The sequence below is a fragment of the Dysidea avara genome, chromosome 7, assembly GCF_963678975.1.
Source record: "Dysidea avara chromosome 7, odDysAvar1.4, whole genome shotgun sequence".
NCBI classification, from domain to species: Eukaryota; Metazoa; Porifera; class Demospongiae; order Dictyoceratida; family Dysideidae; genus Dysidea; species Dysidea avara.
The window spans coordinates 26,711,017-26,737,876 of NC_089278.1; the positions used below are offsets into that span (position 1 = coordinate 26,711,017).

General features: G+C 37.7%; 1 protein-coding gene and 1 long non-coding RNA gene across 3 annotated transcripts in view; one reads left to right on the forward strand and one right to left on the reverse strand.

Annotated features, from left to right (window-relative positions):
• LOC136260946 (uncharacterized) overlaps positions 1-14,616 on the forward strand; it is a 45,154-nt gene extending 30,538 nt beyond the window's left edge. The window contains exons 5-8 of one of the 2 annotated variants that reach the window (XM_066054866.1): positions 13-400; positions 452-801; positions 7,490-7,549; positions 14,351-14,616. In XM_066054866.1, the coding sequence (XP_065910938.1) occupies positions 13-400; positions 452-801; positions 7,490-7,549; positions 14,351-14,445 (893 nt within the window). In that variant the 3' untranslated portion in view covers positions 14,446-14,616. The remainder of the gene's footprint in view (positions 1-12; positions 401-451; positions 802-7,489; positions 7,550-14,350) is intronic. The other variant, XM_066054868.1, reaches the window with a different exon arrangement.
• Positions 14,617-18,742: 4,126 nt separating this feature from the next.
• LOC136261731 (uncharacterized) lies at positions 18,743-19,507 on the reverse strand. Its single transcript, XR_010704002.1, has 3 exons — positions 19,059-19,507; positions 18,922-19,011; positions 18,743-18,866 (listed from the first exon to the last, which is right to left on the reverse strand). It is a non-coding gene; the product is annotated as an uncharacterized lncRNA (long non-coding RNA).
• Positions 19,508-26,860: the final 7,353 nt, after the last annotated feature.

Sequence of the window (26,860 nt, forward strand, 5' to 3'; positions counted from 1 at the left end):
TTATCAATTAAGGTGCCTTAATGATTTGGAGATCCAAATCAGTGGACTCAACTCTCCATGCAAAATCTACATTTGATTTTCTTGTTGGAAACAAAACACTGGATACTGATTTAGCAGAGAATAGAGTTTCACAGCATGGCTACGTCAAACTGCCAACCAATACAAGCAAGTCTATAATTGGAAAGAAAACCTCCCTTGATCTACCTAGTGGCAGTTTTTACAATCATTCAGATACACACTCCAGACGCAAACAGTGGCAAAATCAAAGGAAATTTGTACCAGTATTTAGTGAAGACAAAACCTCATTATGTCCTTTGAAAGAAACTTTTAATCCAAAAAAAATGGCCTCAAAATCACTGGACCAAATTTACAGTACTATTGATGAAATTCATACCCCAAAGTATGTAAGTACCAATGATTTTGTATTTGTATTATTACATTACTATCACAGTGATCTAAGTATTACAAATAAGAATACGAGATGTCACATTGAGAAGTTGTCAAGATTTGCAGTATCAATTCCTGATGAGCCATTATATGATGATCCATTTTATGACTGTATAGATGATACTGCTTACCAGAGATCTTCGTCACTGCCAGATGTTTCAGCAGGATCAAAATATTCAAGTGAATCAGCCATTTGTCCTCCTAATACAAAGAGGGTTATTAAGAATGCTCACCCTTTGCTGGTGCAGTATAAGGCTGAATCATTACCAGATAATACAATAAAAGAGGCACATTATGATGATAAGATGATCACATCTAAAAGCAGCTCATTGCCACCGATTGCTTGTAGAATAGGTGGGTGTTTGTTTTATCTATGTACATAATCATATCCGTGAAACCTGTCACTGATGGGCCAAAATGGTGTAAATGTGTGTATGGAATTTAACAGAAAATTTTACACATACATAAGTGACATCATATATCAAGACACACGGTAGTGTGTCGTGCGGCCCAAGAAGCCGGCGCGTAACACCCGTGAGTATATTGACAGGAAGAAAGAAAACGCAATTTTCGCACCTCCGTAGCTCTGTGCTTCCTTGATGAAACAAGACCGTTTTTGCTGTGGACATTCCCTCCAACTGCAGCACTCCACATTCCAAATTTAAGCGAAATCCCTTCGCGCGTTCCCGAGATATGCGACTTCAACAATTGGCTCAGTTTCTTCGTTTTTTTCTTCTTATTTTTCTTTTTCTTGTCGCACACTTACAAAAACTGCTATAAAACTCGAACGCCATATCCGATTGCCTTGACATTTGGCACACAGAAGGGGGATATAAAGGCGCATCTCGGTACCAACTTTGGCTGGAATACGATAAACAGGCAGAGAGTTATGAGCGATTATTCACGAAAAATAACACCAATATGTTGTCACGCCTACAGGGTAAACCGCGTATGGGAAGAAGCTGAAAATCGGTGGGTGAATAGGTTAACTATTGAACCTCAAACCTTTTGTGGTTTGAAAGAAATCGAGCTAAAAACCAGGAAGATACAACGAAAAAACCAACAGTGTGTAACAATTACGCAATCGAGATCAGCTAATAAAAAACGACTGCTTGCCACGCCTACCAGATAAACCGCTTAGGGTAATGCTTTGAAAATCGTTGTACAGATGGAGTAATCATCTTAGAAAGGCTCATCAATGGTGTAGAAGAATCAGACTTAAAGCCACGGAGTTATAACACGAAATCCAACTTGGTGCGGCAAGTGCGAGATCGAGATATTCTAATAGAGCAGTCATCCTAATAGAGCAGTCACCCTGAAGAGAATTCAAGAGATCAGCTAGAAATAAGAAACCTGTATAGAGATCAGCTACACACAAGTCACCCTGTAGAGAGATCAGCTAGAAGAAGTTACCTTGTAGGGAGTTCATGCAACTATGGAAAGAGATAGTTCAGCTAGAAAAAATCACCTTGTAGAGTTCAGCTACAAAGAAACCACCATGTAGAGAGTGCAGCCACAAACAAATCGCCCTGTGGAGAGATCAATAGAAGAAGTTACCTTGTAAAGAGTTCAACTACAAAGAAACCATCATGTACAGAGTTCAGCTACAAACAAATCTCCTTGTAGAGAGATGAGCTAGAAGAAGTTACCTTGTAGAGAGTTCAGCTACAAAGAAACCATCATGTAGAGAGTTCAGCTACAAACAAATCTCCCTGTAGAGAGATCAGCTAGAAGAAGTTACCTTGTAGAGAGTTCGGCTTCAAACAAATCACACTGTAGAAAGATCAGCTAGAAGAGGTCACCTTGTAGAGAGTTCAGTTACAAAAAAACCACCATGTAGAGAGCTCAGCTACAAACTAGTGACCTTGTAGAGACATCAGCTAGAAGAAGGTACCTTGTAGAGAGTTCAGCTACAAAGAAACCATTCTTTAAAGAGCTCAGCTGCAAACAAATCACCTGTAAAGAATTCAGCTACAAATAAATCACCCTGTAGAAAGATGAGCTAGAAAAAGTTACCTTGTAGAGAGTTCAGTTACAAAGAAACCATCATGTAGAGAATTCAACTACAAACTAGTGACCCTGTAAAGACATCAGCTAGAAGAAGTTACCTTGAGAGAGTTCAGCTACAAAGAAACCATTATTTAAAGAGCTCAGCTGCAAACAAATCACCTATACAGAATTCAGCTACAAACAAATCACCATGTAGAGAGATCAGCTAGAAGAAGTTAACTTGTAGAGAGTCAGCTACAAAGAAACCATCATTTAGAGAGTTCAGCTTTAAACAAATCACCTGTAGAGAGTTCAGCTACAAACAAATCTCCCTGTAGAGAGATCAGCTAGAAGAAGTTACCTTGTAGATCGTTCAGCTACAAACAAATCACCCTGTAGAGAGATCAGCTAGAAGAAGTTACCTTGTAGAGAGTTCAGCTACAAAGAAACCACCATGTAGAGAGTTCAGCTGCAAAGAAATCACCCTGTAGAAAATTCTGCCAGAAACAAATTGCCCTGTAGAAAGATCAGTTAGAAGAAGTTACCTTTTAGAGAGTTCAGCTACAAAGAAACCATTCTGTAAAGAGCTCAGCTGCAAACAAATCACCTTTACAGAATTCATCTACAAACAAATCACCCTGTAGAGAGATCAGCTAGAAGAAGTTAACTTGTAGAGAGTTCAGCTACAAAGAAACCATCATTTAGAAAGTTCAGCTTCAAACAAATCACCTGTAGAGAGTTCAGTTACAAACAAATCTCCCTGTAGAGAGATCAGCTAGAAGAAGTTACCTTGCAGAGAGGGAAGCTACAAACAAATCACCCTATTGAAAGATCAGCTAGAAGAAGTCAACTTGTAGAAAGTTCAGTTACAAAGAAACCACCATGTAGAGAGTTCAGCTACAAACTAGCCACCTTGTGGAGACATCAGCTAGAAAAGTTACCTTGTAGAGAGTTCAGCTACAAAGAAACCATTCTGTAAAGAGCTCAGCTGCAAACAAATCACCTGTACAGAATTCAGCTACGAACAAATCACCCTGTAGAAAGATCAGCTAGAAGAAGTTACCTTGTAGATAGTTCAGCTACAAACAGATCTCCCTGTAGAGAGATCAGCTAGAAGAAATTACCTTGTAGAGAGTTCAGCTACAAAGAAACCATTCTGTAAAGAGCTCAGCTGCAAACAAATCACCTGTACAGAATTCAGCTACAAACAAATCACCCTGTAGAGAGATCAGCTAGAAGAAATTACTTTGTAGAGAGTTCAGCTACAAAGAAACCACCATGTAGAGAGTTCAGCTGCAAACAAATCACCCTGTAGAAAATGCAGCCACAAACAAATTGCCCTGTAGAAAGATCAGTTAGAAGAAGTTACCTTTTAGAGAGTTCAGCTACAAAGAAACCACCCTGTAGAGAGATCAGCTAGAAGAAGTTACCTTGTAGATCGTTCAGCTACAAACAAATCACCCTGTAGAGAGATCAGCTAGAAGAAGTTACCTTGTAGAGAGTTCAGCTACAAAGAAACCACCATGTAGAGAGTTCAGCTGCAAAGAAATCACCCTGTAGAAAATTCTGCCAGAAACAAATTGCCCTGTAGAAAGATCAGTTAGAAGAAGTTACCTTTTAGAGAGTTCAGCTACAAAGAAACCATTCTGTAAAGAGCTCAGCTGCAAACAAATCACCTTTACAGAATTCATCTACAAACAAATCACCCTGTAGAGAGATCAGCTAGAAGAAGTTAACTTGTAGAGAGTTCAGCTACAAAGAAACCATCATTTAGAAAGTTCAGCTTCAAACAAATCACCTGTAGAGAGTTCAGTTACAAACAAATCTCCCTGTAGAGAGATCAGCTAGAAGAAGTTACCTTGCAGAGAGGGAAGCTACAAACAAATCACCCTATTGAAAGATCAGCTAGAAGAAGTCAACTTGTAGAAAGTTCAGTTACAAAGAAACCACCATGTAGAGAGTTCAGCTACAAACTAGCCACCTTGTAGAGACATCAGCTAGAAAAGTTACCTTGTAGAGAGTTCAGCTACAAAGAAACCATTCTGTAAAGAGCTCAGCTGCAAACAAATCACCTGTACAGAATTCAGCTACGAACAAATCACCCTGTAGAAAGATCAGCTAGAAGAAGTTACCTTGTAGATAGTTCAGCTACAAACAAATCTCCCTGTAGAGAGATCAGCTAGAAGAAATTACCTTGTAGAGAGTTCAGCTACAAAGAAACCATTCTGTAAAGAGCTCAGCTGCAAACAAATCACCTGTACAGAATTCAGCTACAAACAAATCACCCTGTAGAGAGATCAGCTAGAAGATATTACCTTGTAGATAGTTCAGCTACAAACAAATCACCCTGTAGAAAGATCAGTTAGAAGAAGTTACTTTGTAGAGAGTTCAGCTACAAACAAATCACCCTGTAGAGAGATTAGCTAGAAGAAATTACCTTGTAGATAGTTCAGCTACAAACAAATCACCCTGTAGAAAGATCAGTTAGAAGAAGTTACTTTGTAGAGAGTTCAGCTACAAAGAAACCATTTTGTAAAGAGCTCAGCTGCAAACACATCACCTGTACAGAATTCAGCTACGAACAAATCACCCTGTAGAGAGATCAGCTAGAAGAAGTTACCTTGTAGATAGTTCAGCTGCAAACAAATCTCCCTGTAGAGAGATCAGCTAGAAAAAATTGCCTTGTAGAGAGTTCAGCTACAAAGAAATCACCACTGCCCAAATTTCAAGGCAATAGCTCTTTCCAATCTGAAGTTATCAATTGTCAAAGTTGGCAAATTGGATGTGTGTGGAAGGCCCCTTTTTGCAAATCCGGTCACATATGTATTATATATATAATTTGTACATTTACTGATAAAATATTTAAAGTATATCTACTTCATCTTTACTTCTTCCTGTAGTAAAGAAAAAAAACATAGGTTAAAAAAGTCCCAAAGCTGGCCATAGGCCGGCTTTGGGGTATACAAATACAAAAAGAAATGAAATCTAATCCAAAACAGCCAAGCTGTAAAAAAAGTGTGCGGCCCTCAGAAAGGCAATGGTGAAAAAAGATGTGAAATCCAAGGTGGCGGCCAAGAAATGGCTGTGATGGTAGGTTAATGGTAAAAATTTTAATAACGACAATTCAGGTGAATTTTTGTGCCGCTTCACAAAATTTACCAGAATTGTCATTATTAAAATTTTTACCATTAACCTACCATCACAGCCATTTCTTGGCCGCCACCTTGGATTTCACATCTTTTTTCACCATTGCCTTTCTGAGGGCCGCACACTTTTTTTACAGCTTGGCTGTTTTGGATTAGATAATATATATATAGACACCCAGGCATTTATTTCTTATCTACTTGAAAATCAGCTGAAAAACCTTGTTTTTCCTTGTAGAAGTTGCTGTTGACATCAGTTTGACAAGTCACAATGTCATATCAAGATAAATTGTATAGTGTGTTGTATGGCCAAGCAGGCCAGCACATCACACTGTGCATATATTGACAAAAAGAAATGAAACTCAATTTTTTACACCAGCTCAACAGTGTTATACACTTACTGTCATAACTAGGTATTTTCTATTCTAGCTACTATGCTCATTAAAGTTAATTTTGTGTGCTTGCTGACTTACATAAGCACCAGGTTTGTGAGGTGTATCAAGCTACCATCCCAACATCAATTCTGGTAAAATCATCCTGATATTGTTGTATACAACTCACAAGTCCACTGTGTTGCTATGCTGGAATTGCAATGTCCATTAGACTCTGTCCATCATTTACAGTCAGCATGTGTGTACATTGGCTAGCCATTATGGCAGTACATTTTTATTGTTAAAAATAAAGAATTAACATCTATGGAGTTACATCAAACAACTGTAAATTATGGGGTCAAGATACTCTAATAGAACAGTCAACATGAGGTTAAAAGGTTCATGAAAACTGTCGAAAAAACTTATCTATATAAGCCATTAGCTGCTCAAATGTGTAACCTGGTGTGAGGATTAGAGGGTAGTTGGAAAAGGCAGATACGGTCGGACACAGACACGGACACGGACATTTTCAAAAAGCACTATTGCATTTATGTAACAGTTATTTTTCATACCTAACGCTGTTTTTACAGCAATCTTCGCTTCCAGATCCAGGCGTTGATCATTTCATAGTGCTTATCCATTTATAAACACACGTGCAAAGGACTAGACCAGCACTCCACAGCATTCCAAAGACCATGCTCTAAAGTCTAATACAGAGTTATATAGTTGTAGAAATTAGCTTGTATGCCCATACAACTTAGCTTAGCAGGCCAAATCCACAATCTTATGCCTTTCAGTATAAGGCGCAGGCGCTTATACCGAGTGTTGAGGATTTCAAGGACCTGGCCTATGAGATTAAGTTGGGATATGCTAGATTAATCTCTGTGATTCTGAATTAGATTTCTAGAGCATGTATATAACACTAAATAATGGTCTTTAGAGTGCTAGTCTATCCTTTGTATGTGCACTTATAAATGGATAAGCGCTATGAAAAGATCGATTCCTGGGTCTGGAAGTGAAGACTGCTGTAAAACATGAAAAATAACTGTTATATAAACGTAAAAGTGCTTTTTGAAAATGTTCATGTCCGTGTCTGTGTCCGACTGTATCCGCATTTTCCGATTAGCGTGTTGAAGATATCTCCATGTATAACATCTGGCCTTCAACAGCACTAATTACTGTGGATTTTATGTCTATACGAAAGTATGCCAAATAATACTTAGATTTCACAGGAACACTCATTAGTATCAATTAGTTGTTTGTACACAAAAACAAGCCCACAGAACACAGAACCCTACAACAATACAAAACACTACAGCGTACCTTCCATAATCAAGCGCTTTTCCACTCATAGTTACAGACAATTAAATGCATGTGTAAGGCCACGCCCCTTGCATACTCTCTATAAATGTGCACTAGTATAGGTCCGGGGTATAAAATTAATGACCTCTCTTGTTTCATTACTTTTTATTTCTATCACTGTAAAATTTTTACATTTTCTTATATTATAAATATTACTGTGTGAAATACAATTGACAGGATCTACATCAAGTGACCACGCATATGTGATTGATAGTCTTGTGGAAACATATCTTAAAAGTAAGAAACATTCATTGGGCAAAGAATGGTCGTGTGAGAACACACCAAACCTACAATTGCAAAATTTCTATTTAAGATAAAATATTACTTCATATAGAAATGATAGTAGAAGTTATGAATGTTAATCTACTAGACACTGTTACCAGCACTGTCAGCCTTACAGTCCAATATATGTATAGTGATAATGTTATTGTGTTACATTCTTGTTCCATCATATCTCTAATAACTCAGCCAGTATTGATTGTGTAGTATGAAAATGTTTCAAGAAATGTGTGTACATGTTCATACAAGTGTTTATTCAAATATCTGTCGGCATTCACTGAAGTGTAAAACATTCTATTAAACAAAAATTGAGTTTGAGTAGGGATCATAATGAGCTGCAGGGCAGGAAATCTCTGTACCTGTACAAGCAGCCTTTAGTATGCAAATACCAACTCATTCATTGCATATTATTATGTACAAATTAGGAATGAGCCTATTTTGCTTATTTCCACCTATTTTTCTTTCCAGCAATTCTTTATTTCGTACCCATTTTACTCGATAATTTTATTTTGCTCCAAATTTTTCTATTTTGCTGAGCATCAATAAAAATTGATTTCAGTATCTCAAGCTTGCAAGAATCTGTGACTGCTTTATTAGAGTATTTTGTATGTAGTGACTGCTCTATTAGAGTATCTTGATCTCTAGTTACCATTCCTATGAGCATACATTGTTCTAATCCACACAAAACAGCCAAACTGTGAAAAAAGGTGCGGCCTTAAAAGCCTGGGTGAAAAAAGTTGTGAAATAAAAGGTGGCGGCCAACAAATGGCTGCAATGATGTTAATACTAATAAATTTTTAACAATGCGCAAAGCCATTATCATACAGTACGATAGTAACTGTATATTAGGGATCACCAAGGTTTGGGGTTTCTTGCCCTATAAATATCACCCAAAACCAGCCTAATATTAACTTTCTGACGGCTTAGCAGTATTGGTTAGGCATAACCAAGCTCAAAAATGTCTTTAGATCAACTCTAAAACGTTCCATCAAGTTGCTATGAAATTTAAAAAATTTCGTATTTAACTGAATTTTCTACTGACTGACTAACTTACTAACTAACTTACTTACTTACTTACTAATGCCTTCAGACAAGCGTAACTCGATAACGGCTAAGGCTACAGGCCTGATTTCTTCACTGTTCGACGTCGCTTCATCCCGAGACGTGCCTTTTTGCCAACCGCAGCAGCTACAATGCATGCATCATGGTGCTACCTTTGTCCTCCTTAAAGATCCTTTGTGCCTAGTTCCTTTCTCCAGCACTACGTAGGTGACGATTTGCGGTACGCGCGTAATGGCTTCATTTGCGAGCGTAATGGCTTCATTTGCGAGCGTTATGGCTTCAGTGCAAGACCTAGAATGCTCAGGCGTTTCTTACAGTATTCCTTGCTTGAAATGTTATGTAGGTGTTCAACATACCAATAGCCTCGCTGGTAGCTAAAAACAGTGTTACACTGACTGACTAAATCATAGATATTAGAGGCGCGTAAAAGTGCTTTAATAATATCTATGCGGTAATCGACTGTTATATCCTTAATACTGCAAGTGCTATACTGCTCTCTGTACAGTCAGCAAAACCATATACATGCATGCATGATTATAATACTGAAATACATTTATCTAAACTTGTTAACACTATTAAATGAAAAGTTTAATTTTATAGAACCATATAATTATGTTTCGCAACAATTTGCTGTATCAGGCTTCTGGGACCACTAGCATCATCCTTATATGTGCAGCGTTCTGCAATATTTCCACTACAATGATCCGTGTGGCTACACTGCGTGTAGAAAGAGAAAGTATACAGAAACGATATCATACAGTACAATAGTAATGTATATCAGTTAGGGATCACCAACTGAGGTTGTTCACTAATTATCATTATGTTTCAAAAAAAGTTAACAAACAAGTATAAGCAAAAATTAGTAATTTTACATCCAATTAGGGATCATAGTAATAAAAAGTAAAGAAACAAGGTGGTTGCCTATATGCCTGCAGATATACTATAGTGGACATTTAATCCCTAATTCAGTCTATAGCTGTACAACAGAGGTCTGAAGACTGAATTACGGATTAAATGTCCACTATAGTATATCTGCAGGCATATAGGCAACCACCTTGTTTCTTTACTTTTTATTACTATGATCCCTAATTGGATGTAAAATTACTAATTTTTGTTTATACTTAAAATTTATTAGTATTAACATCTTTGCAGCCATTTGTTGGCCGCCACCTTTGATGTCACAACTTTTTTCACCCAGGCTTTTTAAGGCCGCACCTTTTTTCACAGCTTGGCTGTTTTTGTGCGGATATCACTTCTTTTTGTAATTGCAATTTCCAAAGCCAGCCTACGGTTGACTTTGATAATTCATTTTAACTTTTTCCCCCTTTTCTACAGGTATCATTAAAGACTGCTTGGCTGAAATAAGATGAATTTTGAAAATGCATAGCTATACCTCCAATGACTCAAACTAAGAATGGGAGATTCCCTACCCTGAGGAAGCTTCCATTGCAGAAATGGTTAATTATACCATTCTAGCACTTTGGAGCTACAGATACATGTTGTTTAGATTGTTTATTATTCCCAGGGTTACCAGCACCTCTTGCCTCCACCCTAACATCACAGAACTATATGAAACTACTCCTTCTGAAGAGAGACAAGGAGAGCAAGTCTTCTGTAAAATACAGCACTGAGCAGCATGACCCATACCACCCATTAATGTTGAAAATACAAATGGGATAAAAGAACCCATCTCAACTTCATTTCCGTTGCTTCTCACATTCAAAACATCAATAAACTATCACGGGTGAGGATACTTGGGTACCACGATATGAAGGTGCAGCCTTAACTTTGACATTAAAGAATGCCTTCAGATGTTTGCTTACCTCCCCAGAATCTTGAAGCATAAACGTCTAAACGAGTTCCATCCTCATTATTAACTGTTGCATATCGAAGGCCGGGTCTCAGCTGTAAAGGATGCATGAAAACGGTGTTTCCTGGTTCCGTAAAACGAGTATGTTGTCCGCCCACACTGGCTGTACTTGCCGGGCCGCACGACACGGCTGCTTTCATAATTTTTGTAGAATGTTCTAGAACAATCTAGATTATCCATTGGTAGATCTATGAAAGATCTATGAAATTATGAAACTTGATTATTGAGTAGATTTTACCTAGAATTTTCATTTATAAAGTAGTGAGGTAATCAACCGTGATAGCAGCGGCTCAATGGTTAAGGATTTTATGGAGGTCTCTGGTTCGAACACTGGTAAGTAACTTCTTTTTTGACATTTTTAATGCACCTTTTTTTACCCCCCGGTGACTGTTCTATTACAGTATTTCGACCCCGCAACCTACAGTTGTTTGGTTTTTGCCTTGTAACTCTGTAGCTGTCAATGCGATTTCTTTTAAACCACAAAAGGTTTGAGCTATGGTGGTTAACCTACGTGCACAGTGATTTTTAAGTTATTCCCATAAGTGGTTTATCCTGTAGGTGTGACAACAATTTATCATTTTTTAATGCAAATAATCGTCCATAGCTCTATGAAAATATTAATGAGATTTGCACCAACCTTGGTACGTGATTGTGCCGCAATACATTCTTAAAGTACACCAAAGCTCAAGACAATTGAGCTACACATTTGTGTTTTATAATGGTTTTTGTAAAGTGTACGAAAAGAAAAATCTAAGCCCCCCGAGACCCCTAAACAAAGAAAAAAAAACAAAGAAATTAAGCCGAAATTTGAAGGCTTATATTTCACGATTGCGTTAAGCTATCTTGCTCAGATTTGGTATGTGGGGTCCTGAAGGTGGCGGGCGTTTGCAGTATAAAAATGGTTCCAATGCAAGAAGGAAGCATGGAACTATGTATGTGTGAAAACCGCGTTTTGTTTCTTCCTGTAAATATACTCACGGTGTGGCGCACCGATTTTCTTGGCTGAACGATACACTACCATGTGTCTTGAACTCACAGTGTGGCGCGCCGGTTATCTTGGCCGCACGACACACTACCGTGTGTCTTGATAGTATCTGTGACTGTTCTATTAGCGTATCTTATACTAATTGTGCCAAATTGCTGTTCCAAAGTGCCTATTTTTCCAAATTCCACCTATATTGCCAGCATTTTGCCCTTTGCTTTGCCAACTTTTTCCAAAAAAATTGTAAGTAAAATTGGCACATCCCTAGTACAAATTTTGCATTCTGTTATTTGTTTATTTTAAAAAAATTATTTAGGTTTTACAGCACAAGTGCTGAAAGTCATTCTGTTGTATAGTTTTGATGCATTTGTATAGCAATGTCTATAATATATGGTTGAAACAAACCCAAGTTCAAAAGTGGTCTAACTATATTTTTAAATTTCAAGAGACAGATAGAGCAGTATGCTGTGCTGCGAGTGCTGTCAAAGATAGCTGGCTTGAGTATAGGAACCAGAAAATGAATTCATGTATGGGACCAAATTTTGGAAAATAACTCATATGGGCATGGATGAAATAATTAGAATTTTCATGTTTAGTGAGTTACTATTAAGAGGAGGGTACAGTTTAAAAATAATTCTAATTTTTGTTGTAATTTAAGACATTGAGAATGACTTACAATCATTAACAAGTACATTTACACAGTAAACCATGTTATTTGATCATTAAATATTTTTGATGTCAAATGCACCCATATGGTTTATTTTCCAAAATTCCGTCACATAGCTACAACTCAGCCAATCACAGAGAGACAGATACAGCTCTTCTTTCTGTAGGACAACTACTATAATTAATTATTTTCATGCAAAATTCAGTTAACTATCAAGGTAAAACCAAGACACATAGTAGTGTACTGTGTGGCCCAAGAATCCAGTGCTGTGCACACCAGTAAGTCCTTGACAATAACATGATTTTCACACACTCTACCAGGACAACAGAAATCATTCTATTACAACATTTATCCAGCAAGTACACATGTATTACATAATGAAAGTTTACAAACTTTGAATAAAAATACAAGAATTTAATGTTTCTCTACTATCCCAGTTTATATTTTTATTTTTTATTATTGCTATTATTAGCACCACTTTACAGTGACCAGCACTCTGAAGGTCTGACAGCAACACGTGCTGCAGCCTTTGGATTATCCGTTATATCTGTAGAAAAATAATAAGATACTAATAAAGACAAGTCCCTGCGGCTGGCTTGGGGCTTTACAGATATAAAAGAAGTGATACTTACATATGACAAAACAGTCAAAGTATACTGGTGAGGGTAAAATAAGTAGTGAAATTAAAGGTGATGGTCAAAATGGATGCAACGATGTTAATTCCAATTATTTTTAAAATGAATCAGTAAAAATGATTGTAATCGATGCAACCATTACTTATATATAGTCAGCATCATTAAATTCACTCACTCTAGCAATTTAGGACCACACTCTTTTGGTTGCTTGGTTATTTTGGTATTCTGTAATGAAACAGAGACCTGAATGAAGACCAAGTTAGGAGTAAAAACATAAAAACCAAACATGTATATCAAGTGTGTGATTAAGATGCTCCTCTATCCCACTAAAGCCCTACATCAAAAAAAAGTGGGAGTATATGGTAATTAAATCTCCGGGGAATAGTAGTTAAACCCCAGTGCATATATGGAAGACAATATTTACATCTTCAATTGAATGAAGTGCAATAAAAGTAAAATTGAAGCCTTACACATATAAAACTACAAACTCAGCAAAATTGAAGTCACACATATTGTAAAACTTTTGTCTTGTCTGCAGCCACCTATGCATTAGATCACGTGAAGTCATGTGATCGAGTGCATGGTGGCTGGGGATCAGACTAGTGCAGTGGAACCTCAGTTATCCGAACCCGTTGGAACCAGGGGTGGTCCATAAGTCTGAAAAAGTATCTCTGAAACTGTGTACAAATAACCTTAATTAAAATAGTGTGAAAAACTTAAAAATTTTTTGGCATTATCAACTACCCTAATAGAACAGTCACTACTCTAATAGAGCAGTCATATCCGTAGTACGGTTAACCAAGAATCTGGGATCCGAATAACTGAGGTTCACTGTATAACTACAAGTTCAGCAAAAATTGAAACCATGCATAACTGACATGCTTGTCTAGCCTTATTGACACACTGTGTGTGAACTTGACCGCTTCAAAGTAAGGGATAGAAGCCAGTAAAACTCCACCTGCTCTCGTAGTTATCAACACCTCAGCTTTACCCCGGCCTCGGGTTGATGACTACAATATCTTTCCTACTTGTGGTGGGGTTTACCTAGCAGTCATATTCTAATTAATCAACAAATCATATCAATGATATTTGTACTCTTTATTTTATACACAAAATTTTTTGACACTATAGCTATTTATATCCCAGTGTGTGGGAGCATCAAAGTGCCATGCTAGGTGATAACTATCTTATCTGTGGGTAATAACTAATGTATATCACCCCAGTGTGTGGGTTTTCAATTAGTGCGTGGGGGCAAGCTTTGAAACCAGCCATGTTACATGAGTAGGGAGAGGCAGACCAGTAAGACTGATACATTAATTTGCTTAATGTTTAGGTACATTTGTGCTACTCGAGTCACTTTGTGACAAATTAATTAATTAGAATACAGGAATTAAAATCAACTTAATGGTGGATTTTTGGCTATGATTCGCACTGGGATATAAACAAGTTATATCTCAGTACACTTGGGCAATGTCCTAGTTATCACCCTCGTACTGGGATATACTGAACTATAACTTACAGTTATCCATTATCTTCTCAACAGTTATACCAGATGGTGATCACTATGAAGTCATAGATGATGATGTATGTGATGATGACAGTGATTATGAAAATTTACCTAGTGATAGTGAAACATGATTAGTGTATTCCATTGCATTATTGTGATAATTACTAAAGTTTTTGTCTGTTTGCAGCTACAAAATGTATATTTCCCTGTGGATACTAGAATTGTGCGCCATTAATGATGTTACTTCCTGTCATGTATTTTAAGAAGAAACCGAACATTACCAGTATAAATTATACAGTTAAACCTCATGTAGTGGCCACTTCAGTAATGAGGCCACCTCATTGTAGTGGCCAGCTCCAGCAAGTCCAAATGTATTTTCCATTATATTACATGTATTTAATTTTCATTAATAGGGCCACCTCATTATTAAGGCCAGTGGCCACATACTACAGGACCAAACAGGTAAAACTAATACAATTTTCCCTCAGTAAAGAGGAGGAAGCAGTCAAGGTATCACTGCAAAAGGTGCTGCTCTTAAAGGCATATTTTCACTACTGAAAGCTGTACCCATTATTCTGGCAGTATACTTTTCTAACCATTATATCTCAGGTAATACTGAAATAATTGGTATCTAATCCAAAACAGCCAAGCTGTAAAAAAAGTGTGCGGCCCTCAGAAAGGCTATGGTGAAAAAAGATGTGAAATCCAAGGTGGCGGCCAAGAAATGGCTGTGATGGTAGGTTAATGGTAAAAATTTTAATAACGACAATTCAGGTGAATTAAGTCACATCTTTTTTCACCATAGCCTTTCTGAGGGCCGCACACTTTTTTTACAGCTTGGCTGTTTTGGATTAGATTTCATTTCTTTTTGTATTTGTATACCCCAAAGCCGGCCTATGGCCAGCTTTGGGACTTTTTTAACCTATGTTTTTTTTCTTTACTACAGGAAGAAGAAAAGATGAAGTAGATGTACTTTAAATATTTTATCAGTAAATGTACAAATTATATATATAATACATATGTGATCGGATTTGCGAAAAGGGGTCTTCCACACACATCCAATTTGCCAACTTTGACAATTGATAACTTCAGATTGGAAAGAGCTATTGCCTTGAAATTTGGGCAATGGTGATTTCTTTGCAGCTGAACTCTCTACAAGGTAACTTCTTCTAGCTGATCTCTCTACAGGGAGATTTGTTTGTAGCTGAACTATCTACAAGGTAACTTCGATCTCTCTACAGGGTGATTTGTTTGTAGCTGAATTCTGTATAGGTGATTTGTTTGCAGCTGAGCTCTTTACAGAATGGTTTCTTTGTAGCTGAACTCTCTACAAAGTAACTTCTTCTAACTGATCTTTCTACAGGGTGATTTGTTTGTAGCTGAACTATCTACAAGGTAATTTCTTCTAGCTAATCTCTCTACAGGGTGATTTGTTTGTAGCTGAATTCTTTACAGGTGATTTGTTTGCAGCTCAGCTCTTTACTGAATGGTTTCTTTGTAGCTGAACACTCTACAAAGTAACTTCTTCTAACTGATCTTTCTACAGGGTGATTTGTTTGTAGCTGAACTATCTACAAGGTAACTTCTTCTAGCTGATCTCTCTACAGGGAGATTTGTTTGTAGCTGAACTCTCTACAGGTGATTTGTTTGTAGCTGAATTCTGTACAGGTGATTTGTTTGCAGCTGGGCTCTTTACAGAATGGTTTCTTTGTAGCTGAACTCTCTAAAAGGTAACTTCTTCTAACTGATCTTTCTACAGGGTGATTTGTTTGAAGCTGAACTCTCTACAAGGTAACGTCTTCTAGCTGATCTCTCTACAGGGAGATTTGTTTGTAGCTGAACTCTCTACATGATGGTTTCTTTGTAGCTGAACTCTCTCAAGGTAACTCCTTCTAGCTGATGTCTTTACAGGGTCACTAGTTTGTAGCTGAATTCTCTACATGGCGGTTTTTTTGTAACTGAACTCTCTACAAGGTAACTTTTTCTAGCTCATCTTTCTACAGGGTGATTTATTTGTAGCTGAATTCTGTACAGGTGGTTTGTTTGCAGCTGAGCTCTTTAAAGAATGGTTTCTTTGTAGCTGAACTCTCTACAAGGTAACTTCTTCTAGCTGATGTCTCTACAAGGTCACTAGTTTGTAGCTGAGCTCTCTACATGGTGGTTTTTTTGTAACTGAACTCTACAAGGTGACCTCTTCTAGCTGATCTTTCTACAGGGTGATTTGTTTGAAGCTGAACTCTCTACAAGGTAACTTCTTCTAGTTGATCTCTCTACAGGGAAATTTGTTTGTAGCTGAACTCTCTACATGATGGTTTTTGTGTAGCTGAACTCTCTGTAAGGTAACTTATTCTATTGATCTCTCCACAGGGCGATTTATTTGTAGCTGAACTCTCTACATGGTGGTTTCTTTGTAGCTGAACTCTACAAGGTGATTTTTTCTAGCTGAACTATCTCTTTCCATAGTTGCATGAACTCCCTACAAGGTAACTTCTTCTAGCTGATCTCTCTACAGGGTGACTTGTGTGTAGCTGATCTCTATACAGGTTTCTTATTTCTAGCTGATCTCTTGAATTCTCTTCAGGGTGACTGCTCTATTAGGTTGACTGCTCTATTAGAGTATCTCGATCTCGCACTTGCTGCACCAAGTTGGATTTCGTGTTATAACTCCGTGGCTTTAAGTCTGATTCTTCTACACCATTGATGAGCCTTTCTAAGATGATTACTCCATCTGTACAACGATTTTCAAAGCATTACCCCAAGCAGTTTATCTGGTAGGCGTGGCAAGCAGTCGTTTTTTTATTAGCTGATCTCGATTGCATAATTGTTACACACTGTTGGTTTTTTCGTTGTATCTTCCTGGTTTTTAGCTCGATTTCTTTCAAACCACAATAGGGTTGAGGTTCAATAGTTAACCTATTCACCCACCGATGTTCAGCTTCTTCCCATACGCGGTTTACCCTGTAGGCGTGACAACATATTGGTGTTATTTTTCGTGAATAATCGCTCATAACTCTTTGCCTGTTTATTGTATTCCAGCCAATGTTGGTACCGAGATGCGCCTTAATATCCCCCTTCTGTGTGCCAAATTTCAAGGCAATCGGATATGGCGTTCGAGTTTTATAGCAGTTTTGTAAGTGTGCGACAAGAAAAAGAAGAAGAAAAAAAACGAAGAAACTGAGCCAATTTTTGAAGTCGCATATCTCGGGAACGCGCGAAGCGATTTCGCTCAAATTTGGAATGTGGAGTGCTGCAGTTAGAGGGCATGTACACAGAAAAAATCGTCTTGTTTCATCAAGGCAGCACAGAGCTACGGAGGTGCGAAAATTGCGTTTTCTTTCTTCCTGTCAATATACTTACGGGTGTTACGCGCCGGCTTCTTGGGCCGCACGACACACTACCGTGTGTCTTGATATAGTGTATATTCCTATCTTTCTCAGTGATAAACTCTACATAGTGTGTTTAGATCAATTGTAAATGTGACTGGATTTGCGAAAAGGGGTCTTCCACACACATCCAATTTTATGAACTTAAAAGACCATAACTTTGGTTTTGAAAAACATGCAAAGCTTAAACTTTCTTCATCCCTTAACCTACTGTATGTTGGTACTTATGGCTGACCAAATTTCATGTCAATAGCTTATAACAAGAGTTCATAATACAAAAAGAGAGGAGAGAGTCCTACTGAGGTATAGCCTGTACAAACGCGAATCTCAAAGTTATGATGCAATACCTATACTCACTTTCAATGTGTTAGTTGGTCAGGTATCTACTCAGCATTAAGTTTCAATGACTGCTGTAGTTGTGGCTTCAATAAGTAGTTCACTGATGTCATTGTCAACACTCCTTAACGCTGTATGTGTTGACATGATATCCTAAAGAAATCAAAGTTTTACTGTATTACTTTGAGATACATGTTTGCACAGGCTATACTGAAGTAGGACACTCTCCTCTCTTTTTATATTATGAAGTCTTGCTTATAATGATCTGAAGTTATAAGTTGCCAAATTTAGTAAAATAGATGTGTGTGCATGGAAGACCCTTTTTGCAAATCCGGTCACAATATTGCTGTTACAGCTAGGCAGTGGTTGGTTTGTTGAAAACCTTGTAATAGGTTTGTTGAAAACCTTGATAATACCCAGTAGAAACCATCTTGCAAGATCCTGCAGGATCTGTGGATGTAAGTCTTGCAAGATTTTTTGTAAATCCTGCAGGATTCTTATTCTTACAATAAAAGACCTTTCCTTGCAAGAATCCTGCATAATCCTGCAAGATCTTGTGAAATTTTCTGACATAAATTTTCTGGCATATCTTTTCTTGCAAGATTTACAAATCTATTCTTGCAAGAAAGTTTAATGCAATTCGGTTTCTTGCATGTCTTGCAAGACCATCATTAGCTTTACGCATGCATCCTATAGCTAGCCACTTATAATTCGATAATCAATGAATATGAAAACATTTATTAGTAGCTGAACATAATCTTGTAAATGGACATGACTCTTGCTCCAAGCTGTTGTATTTAACTCTTGATTGTTGTACAGAACTTGATTCCCAGCTATCATAGAAAACAACACATTTAAGGAATGCTCCACCACTATATAGTTTGTTACCTATGTTTATCCATTGAAAATATGTCACATACAATTGTCATCAATGCTATTTCGGTTTTGAATTCCCCACTGCATGCTGTATTAGGTAACCTGTAATATGCAGTTGCAATCATAAATAAAACAGTATTAGTTACTACCTGGAGCACATCATTTCGTTGTTGAGGTCAACTGATTGGATGATTGCTTGCATTATCTTGTTTACAACCTTATGTACAGTGTTAAAGGTGGCACTGAAGTAATCAAATGAAGCCTTACAAGGCTAATGGGACATCAAAAAACACGGAAAACCAGTAGAACAAAGCAAAGCACTTCGAAATATTGAAAGAACCAACTCTATCAGACTGTCAGGCTACTATTGCTGATACAAGTAACGATATTCACGTACTAACTTCATCACCTTGTCAAAACTCTGGTAACTTCACGGTGAACAACACCAGCTGTCATCGCGTGATTACTGCTTTATGGAGCGTGCCCTGGCCAGTTACACTGTCTTACAATTCGTGAAATAACTCCATATTTATGTACCATAGACCCTCAAAATTTGGCAGAGGCACTGGTGAAGCGTTTCTTTACAGGGCTATGGAAAGATTTTTCACGACTCTCTGTTGACGGGCGTGATATCACTTGTTGAAAAATGTGGGTTTGCATTTTAACCAGTTTCCACGTTGTTATCGTTAAAAAGGATTCCATAGAGTTGTTCTACAAGGTGAGAAACCATAAGAGCCAAGGCGGCTTAGCGCTAGGTTGTTTCTGGGGTGAGTTATTTTTAAAATCGGCTCGTAAGTTCAGAGTTTAATAGCCATGAAATTAAAGCGGATGATTTCACGGAACTTGGCATGCTAAGCTACAACATTATAGGCCATCATAAGAACCCTTTAAACATAGACTACATGGTTCACAAGTGGAGTTCTCCACCACCCTAAAATAGCTAATTAACGTGTGGGCTAATTTTAATTGTGACAAATGGGCATTGTACGGCTTCACATAATTACTTCAGCGCCACCTTAATGCTCTCAACTTTATTGATATTCTCAGTGACATTGAGGCATCCATACTAATAAACATTTAAATGCTCACTTATGTCAACTACACATTATCTCCTTACAGGATAAAGCAGAGCAAGAGCCAATTTGGAATTGGCAAGATGTAGCTGACCACCTACTATGATGTGTATTGTATTGTAGCTATCTTTCTGTATGAAAAAATATCATTGTTCTATAGTGACTCGGTAACCTACAGTATAATATAGATACTAGTCACACCAGAATATGCCAATGATACAAACTAGCTTACCAGATAATTTAAGTAAGACATGATTTTACTGCCTAGACGGCTCTGTATAGTGATGGAACTTCGGAGATGCATGTTCTCACACGTCGATAAATTCCCAGTTTCTTCGCCTTCACGATAGAAAACTACGGTTGCAGTGTTGTAGGGTACCATCATGTAGCTTGCACCATAGCGGGCTCAAGTGAAAGACTGGCCACTACTCGTAGCATTACCAAAAATACATGATCATGGGACATGTGGAGAGACACTTTGAGAATATACTACAATCATATGGGATAAAAACTTGAACGTAACACTCCTGACAAGTATAGAGATCTTTTGTTTTACTATAGGGTAAAAATTGTCTGCTACATAGTAATTTTTAAGGCTTTGCAATAAAAATTAGTTAATGTCAGTCCTTTAATTTGGTTTTTCTCAATTTAATAGGTTTTGCTTTCCTCCATGTAGTTTTACATTGGCACGACTTCGTGATTGCGTCTTACACTTACGAAAGTAGTTAGCAAATTTCTATACATATCAAACAAAGGAGAGTCATTTCAGTAGTGTGTAACAGTAATAATTTGTTTGAGTTTGCAATGGTTTAAAGCATTTTTTAATTAATTGTTTTTTTATAGCATACATGGATGAACTGGTTTTGCATATATGCTCATACGTACATACATTATTAAGCTGTATGCATTACAGTATCTCACCATGAATTATCTTCATTACACAAAGCTGCTTCACGATCGAAACGCCCTAAAATATTAGAATACAAATGTAAATAGTCTAAATCACACTAAATTAAAAATAGAACACAACGAAATATAAATATAATAAGGGAGAAAAGGTATTAAATAGCCATGCTAACCAGTTGTAGGACCCACTGTACCAAGAAACGTGGCAATTAAAGTGCGTGGGCGGGCGGATAATTAATCTTGCATTCTGCAAATCACTAATGCTGGCTGATTGGACAATAAATACACGTACCATTACTTGAGCTATTTCATAAAGCTTCAATGCTGCTTAAATTAACAACGTGGGCGTTAAACCCTCCCATCCCATCCCATCCCCACCCACCCACCCCCATGGTCAACACTCCCATGGTCAACACTCCCATGGTCAACATTCCCATGGTCAACACTCCCTATATTGAGAAGTAAAAATAAAAGTATAAAATAAAGGATTTTTAGATTAACTGTTATTATGAACAAAATAGTATGGTTGCAAACACTCACTCACTCACATACACACACACACACACACACACACACACACGCACACGCACACGCACACACACACACACACACACTCACACTCACACACACACACTCACACGCACACACAACACACACACACACAAACACTCACACGCACACACACACACACGCACACACACACACACTCACTCACTCACACACACACTGTACAACACAGTGGTTGCTACTTATAGTGCTTTAATAGTGTTAATTAGGGCTGGGCGGTTTCTCGGTATTATAGTAATACCGCGGTATTGCAATGAAACGATATCTGTATCGCGTAGATTTCGGCGAAACGATAATATCACGATATCGATATTATTACGATTTTTAGTGTTTGTGACAGCTTATTAAGCCCCTAAGGTTGTTATAATGCACCTCAAATAATCACGTGATACTAATGCAAACAAGGACCTAGTACTAGCTAGTCAATTTTTTTTACAAAGATCGAGATACTCTAATAGAACAGTCAGCTAGGATCGAGATACCCTAATAAAGCAGTCAGCTACTCTAATATAGCAGTCATCTTTAATAACCGCGATAAATAGTAATATCGTGATATATTTCTGTACGATATATCGTGAAGCGAAACTCCAATACCGCCCAGCCCTAGTGTTAATAGCCTGTGGTTAATTAACGTGGTTAGCCACAAAGTTTTAGCTATGCTATGGAATGTAACTTACGTTGGATATACAAAGTTAAAGATAATGGCAGAGTACAAACAAATCAGACTGTAATGGTGTGCGTTATATCAGGGTGTTTCGCGTACAAATGCACATGTCCATATTTATACAGAGTTGTTTGGTAATGGCCGTCACAACTACCTCGCACTAATACTGCACTTTTCCTCTCAGTCTTTAAACTTCATTTGCCATGTCACAATAAGGTGCCATACCACAAGTAACGGCGACTTCCGCTAGAGCCGCTTTATGATGTAAATAGTCACAATGTCACAACTCGGAAATAACTCCCACCAGAAGAAGCCGGCCAGCAATCATTCAAAATACGAGTAAAAACTTAAATGTCACCTTTAAGATCAAGAATTTCACTAATAAAATAATGCAATATGTTGTCAGTAAAGCTACCAAGTGTCTGAATCGTATACGTCATGCTATGTTTGGTTGTACACAAGCTGCTAAAATTGGTGCCTACAAAGCTCTAGTTAGACCTCATTTAGAGTACGCTTGTGCCGTATGGTCTCCATACGCGGCTCAAGATATTAGTTTACTGGAGTCTGTACAACATAGGGCTGCACGCTGGATCAAAAGTTTTTGGGATTCATCTACTAATAAATGGTCCAAATCTTCAATTGTTTGTGTCAATGAACTGGGATGGCCCTCACTCAAAGCACGTCGTGACTATATATCTATTTGGACTCTGTATTCCATCTTCCATAAGAGAACAGCCATTGATTTCTCTAAATATTTTCAATTTAACACACTATCTACTAGATCTCATTCCTTAACTTTAAACCTTGTGTGTTCTACGATCAACGCATTTAGGCACTCATTCTTTGTGGCTGTGCCATTTCTATGGAACTTCTTACCCCCAACAATTTTGTCACAGCCAACTGCAGGCAGTTTTAAGCATAAGCTTAAACATTTTCTGTTTTGTAAATAGCTATATCATTTCTTATTTGTAATTTGTTTTGATTGTGTATATGTATGTATGTTCTGTGTATGTATGTATGCTCTGTATGTGTATATGTATGTATGTTCTGTGTTGGGGACCACCTAGTACAGGTTAACTAGCTTTTTGTGGAACCCTTCTTTGGAAAAATTGATAGTAAATAAATAAATAAAATAAAATAAATGCTCTCTTCACTACTCCACTCGACACCGTTGCTAAAGAAGTCATTTCAATGATAATATTATTTACTCTAAATAATGCGCTTATTATAGAATATTGTATTTAAGAATTTAAAATGTATTTCGGTATTTTTCTGCGACAGCTTATCCTTCTGGTGATTCTGTGACTTCTGCCAGGCTCTTGGCATGGTGTTATCAGTCTTGTATAGCTAACTAGCTATAAACACTGAAAGAAAAAAAAACATGGATGACAACTACCTGTAAAATGTATTGCTGTGACATGCTGTTACTTGGATATCTTTGTACTCTCCATGAACTACTAGTGGCTTGGCTCCAGGGGTAGCTAGCTACTAATCCAGAACTTTCCTCAATGCGGCAGATAGTCATCATAGTACGTAAATCATTTTCGATCCCCAAAGTATATTAATTCTTTCAAGTGTATAATTAAGAAGTTTTGCAAGAATCTGTATAGTCCTTGCAAGATTTTTATGTTCTTACAAGAATAGAGTTATTCTTGCATCAGATATTCTTGCAGTCATATTTGAACTACTCTTGAAAGAATTTGACGAGAAATTCTTGCAATCATAATTTCTTGCAAGAACTTGCAGGGTCTTGCAAGATGGTTTCTATTGGGTAATGCCACTTTGTTTTATGGTCACATTAATGAGGTTTTCGGTAATAGGGCCACCTCACTAATAGGGCCACTTATCATGGGTCTCATAGGTGGCCCTATTAATGAGGTTTCACTTTACCATTGTATTTTTACCCAGTCACGTGCGTAAGTATCACTAAATCTTGTTCTGACTACTAGCTCACTGCTACATATACAATAAACAAAAAAAATGGGAAGTAACTGCTGTTTGCTGTAGATTTTGTATAGAAGTCAACAATTAAAAAATCATAATAGTTGTAGCAAACTTATCTTGTTTCAGTCCCTGCTGGGAATTTGTCATTTCATTAATATACAATTGTCATTTGTGATGCATATAATTATGGCCGGTTCACTCCCAGTACCTTTGAACTTCTCATTTCTTCCATTGTTAACTGCATACGTGACAAGTTCATACAGTTACCAGTAGTGCTAGTTTACTAAAACCGGTTATTGGAAGGTGAATAATTGGATATTGACCGGTTATTGTCTGATTGTAAATTAGCAGACATTATGGCACTAAACATGCCTTTTGGAAGCCTTAGGGTGGTACTGAAGTGACCATCAACATCCTGCCTTACAATAACAGCTATTACAAACACATATTTACACATGCTTTGAGGTTATGTTGTGATATTAACACTTGTCAGCAGGGGTAATTAGTGGGTCGGCAAAACTGGTTAAAAGGCTTCTTAGCCAATAATTGGCTTGACCTAGACAATACCGGTTTTTCAATACTGGTTCTTCCATACCGGTTCACAACACTAGTTACCAGCCAGAGATTTGGAAATGTGCAGATTACTGTTCATAGACTTTAATAGCATCAATCCATTGTTTTTAGATCAGTACATAGAGCAAAGCTGCACCATATAAAGGAGACTATTTGCTGAGAGTGTATGAAAATATGATCAAGTTGTTTACCCCAAATGGAATACCTCATACGAAGTTTTCTTGTCTGATAAAAGATATTTATGAGATCAAATATCAGATAAGTGACACAATACAGAAATTTATAACATTCTCAGTCAAGGGTGTCCTAACAGCAGGCCTGCCAACCTAGGAAACAGAAAAACCTTGAGACTTAGTCTTGGCATTCGGAATGAACCACTGTATCTGCACATTGTAAGCAGACACAGCAAGTTGCAACAGCCCCCATACCCATACAATGGGCAGGTAGGCCACCTTTACCATGCAACACATATACACATGCCTATCTTCATATGGGCATCAATATAGGATTTAAAACATGTTGTGCATCACTAATCATCACTAATGTTGTGTGATCTATGCATGGAATAGCTAGACCTGCAGTAAATGTGTGCACGAGTCTAATTTCACCAGCTAAATGTACTTACTCGGAAGTCACTGTGTTGAAACATTTACTTTTTTATTGCTGTGAAGTTGTAACACGTGACCGGACTATGGAACGTTCTTGATATAAGCCACTAGGTGCTTATAATATCACGTGATGAATTAGAGATGTCAATGTCATCCTAGAGGCTGAAAGCAAATAAAATACTCCAAACACATAGAACATACCATTTGTATAGGTTACAAACCCAGGAAAGCAGGTGCTCTTGTGTGACGTGCAAACCAAGCGCTTCAGAGTAGCTGACCGCTTAAAATCAATTCCAGATCTTGCCGCTCCAAATACTCTCCAATGTATTGGTATTAAATGGAACGCCGAAGGCGAATCCACGCCACAATGACCGCCTTTATAATCACGTGATCTTGCTTAGTTGTACCACAAGTACGTACCTGGGGAAATTCCCTGAGAACTTGAAATGCCAGGTAAAGGGCATTCTGAGAGCTTTGACTCTGGCCTGAGCTTGAAAGCGAAAGAAATCGTGAGTTTTACGGTGATGATCCGTGAGAATTGGTAGGCTGAACTAAAAATCAGTGAGTTTAGGGCTACTGCTTGTGAGACTTTGAGCTTGGTAGTGAAATCGTGAGTCTCCGGGATGGTCAATCCGTGAGGGTTGGCAGGCCTGTAACAGAGTAAGAAGTTCTTGTGAATTATGTATCTATGTCAATAAGGCCACTTATTGTTAATTTTATGTTTCAGATCCCCCTCCCGCATTGCTTTGCTGCACCGCTTAAATTTAGTCATTATTGTGATGTCATGTCTAATTTTCCATTATTTTTTGTACTTAAAAATTTTTGTAATGTTTTTGTGCGAGTTATTCAGTTAGCTAGTATGCATGGCTTCGAATATCGTAAATGTTATTGTGTTCTGCAAGTCGACAAACAGTACTTTGTTGCCTTGGCAAATTGCCAAAATTCATCCTCCTTCTGCTACTTTTCGTTCCTTTTTCACTGAAGTTATTTCCAAGAAAATGGCGCCACGGCATGATGGAACAGTAGGAAGCATTGCAGAAGTTTTATTGGTAAAAGAAAGGACCTGTTAGATTTGGTGGATCCTGATCTGCAAATTACTGAGGTTACTCCTACCTTTGGCCAATTTATCAAGTACTACATGCGCGATCAATCTGCTAGTGAATCTGGTGTGACAACAGTGACGACAACGGTGATTCAGTCGATTGGTCAGTGCAGAAATGCGTTTCAAATCATGATGGCAGCACAAGCCGAACTCTGCAGTAAACAGTTACCAGATGCTCGACCAGATGTTAACCCCAATCCTCGAAATGGAAAAGAAAAACTTAGAAACGACGTTCTTTTATTCCTTGCAGCCAAAGGATGCAAGTGGAAAAACAGTTCAGAACTGGATTGTCTTACACTTGTGGTGCCATGTTAGCACTGAGACCTTCACTTGACTGGTAAACTTTCAAATGTACATGTACGAGATTTAAGATGCTATGACCCTATGGAGAAATTGTACTACTTATCAGGATGTAATGATCAAGTCTGCTACTACTGTAGTTGTACCAACAACTTGCACACCGTATAGGAAACTCATATCCCATCTGCACCTCTTGTAAGAAGTCGAAAGACCC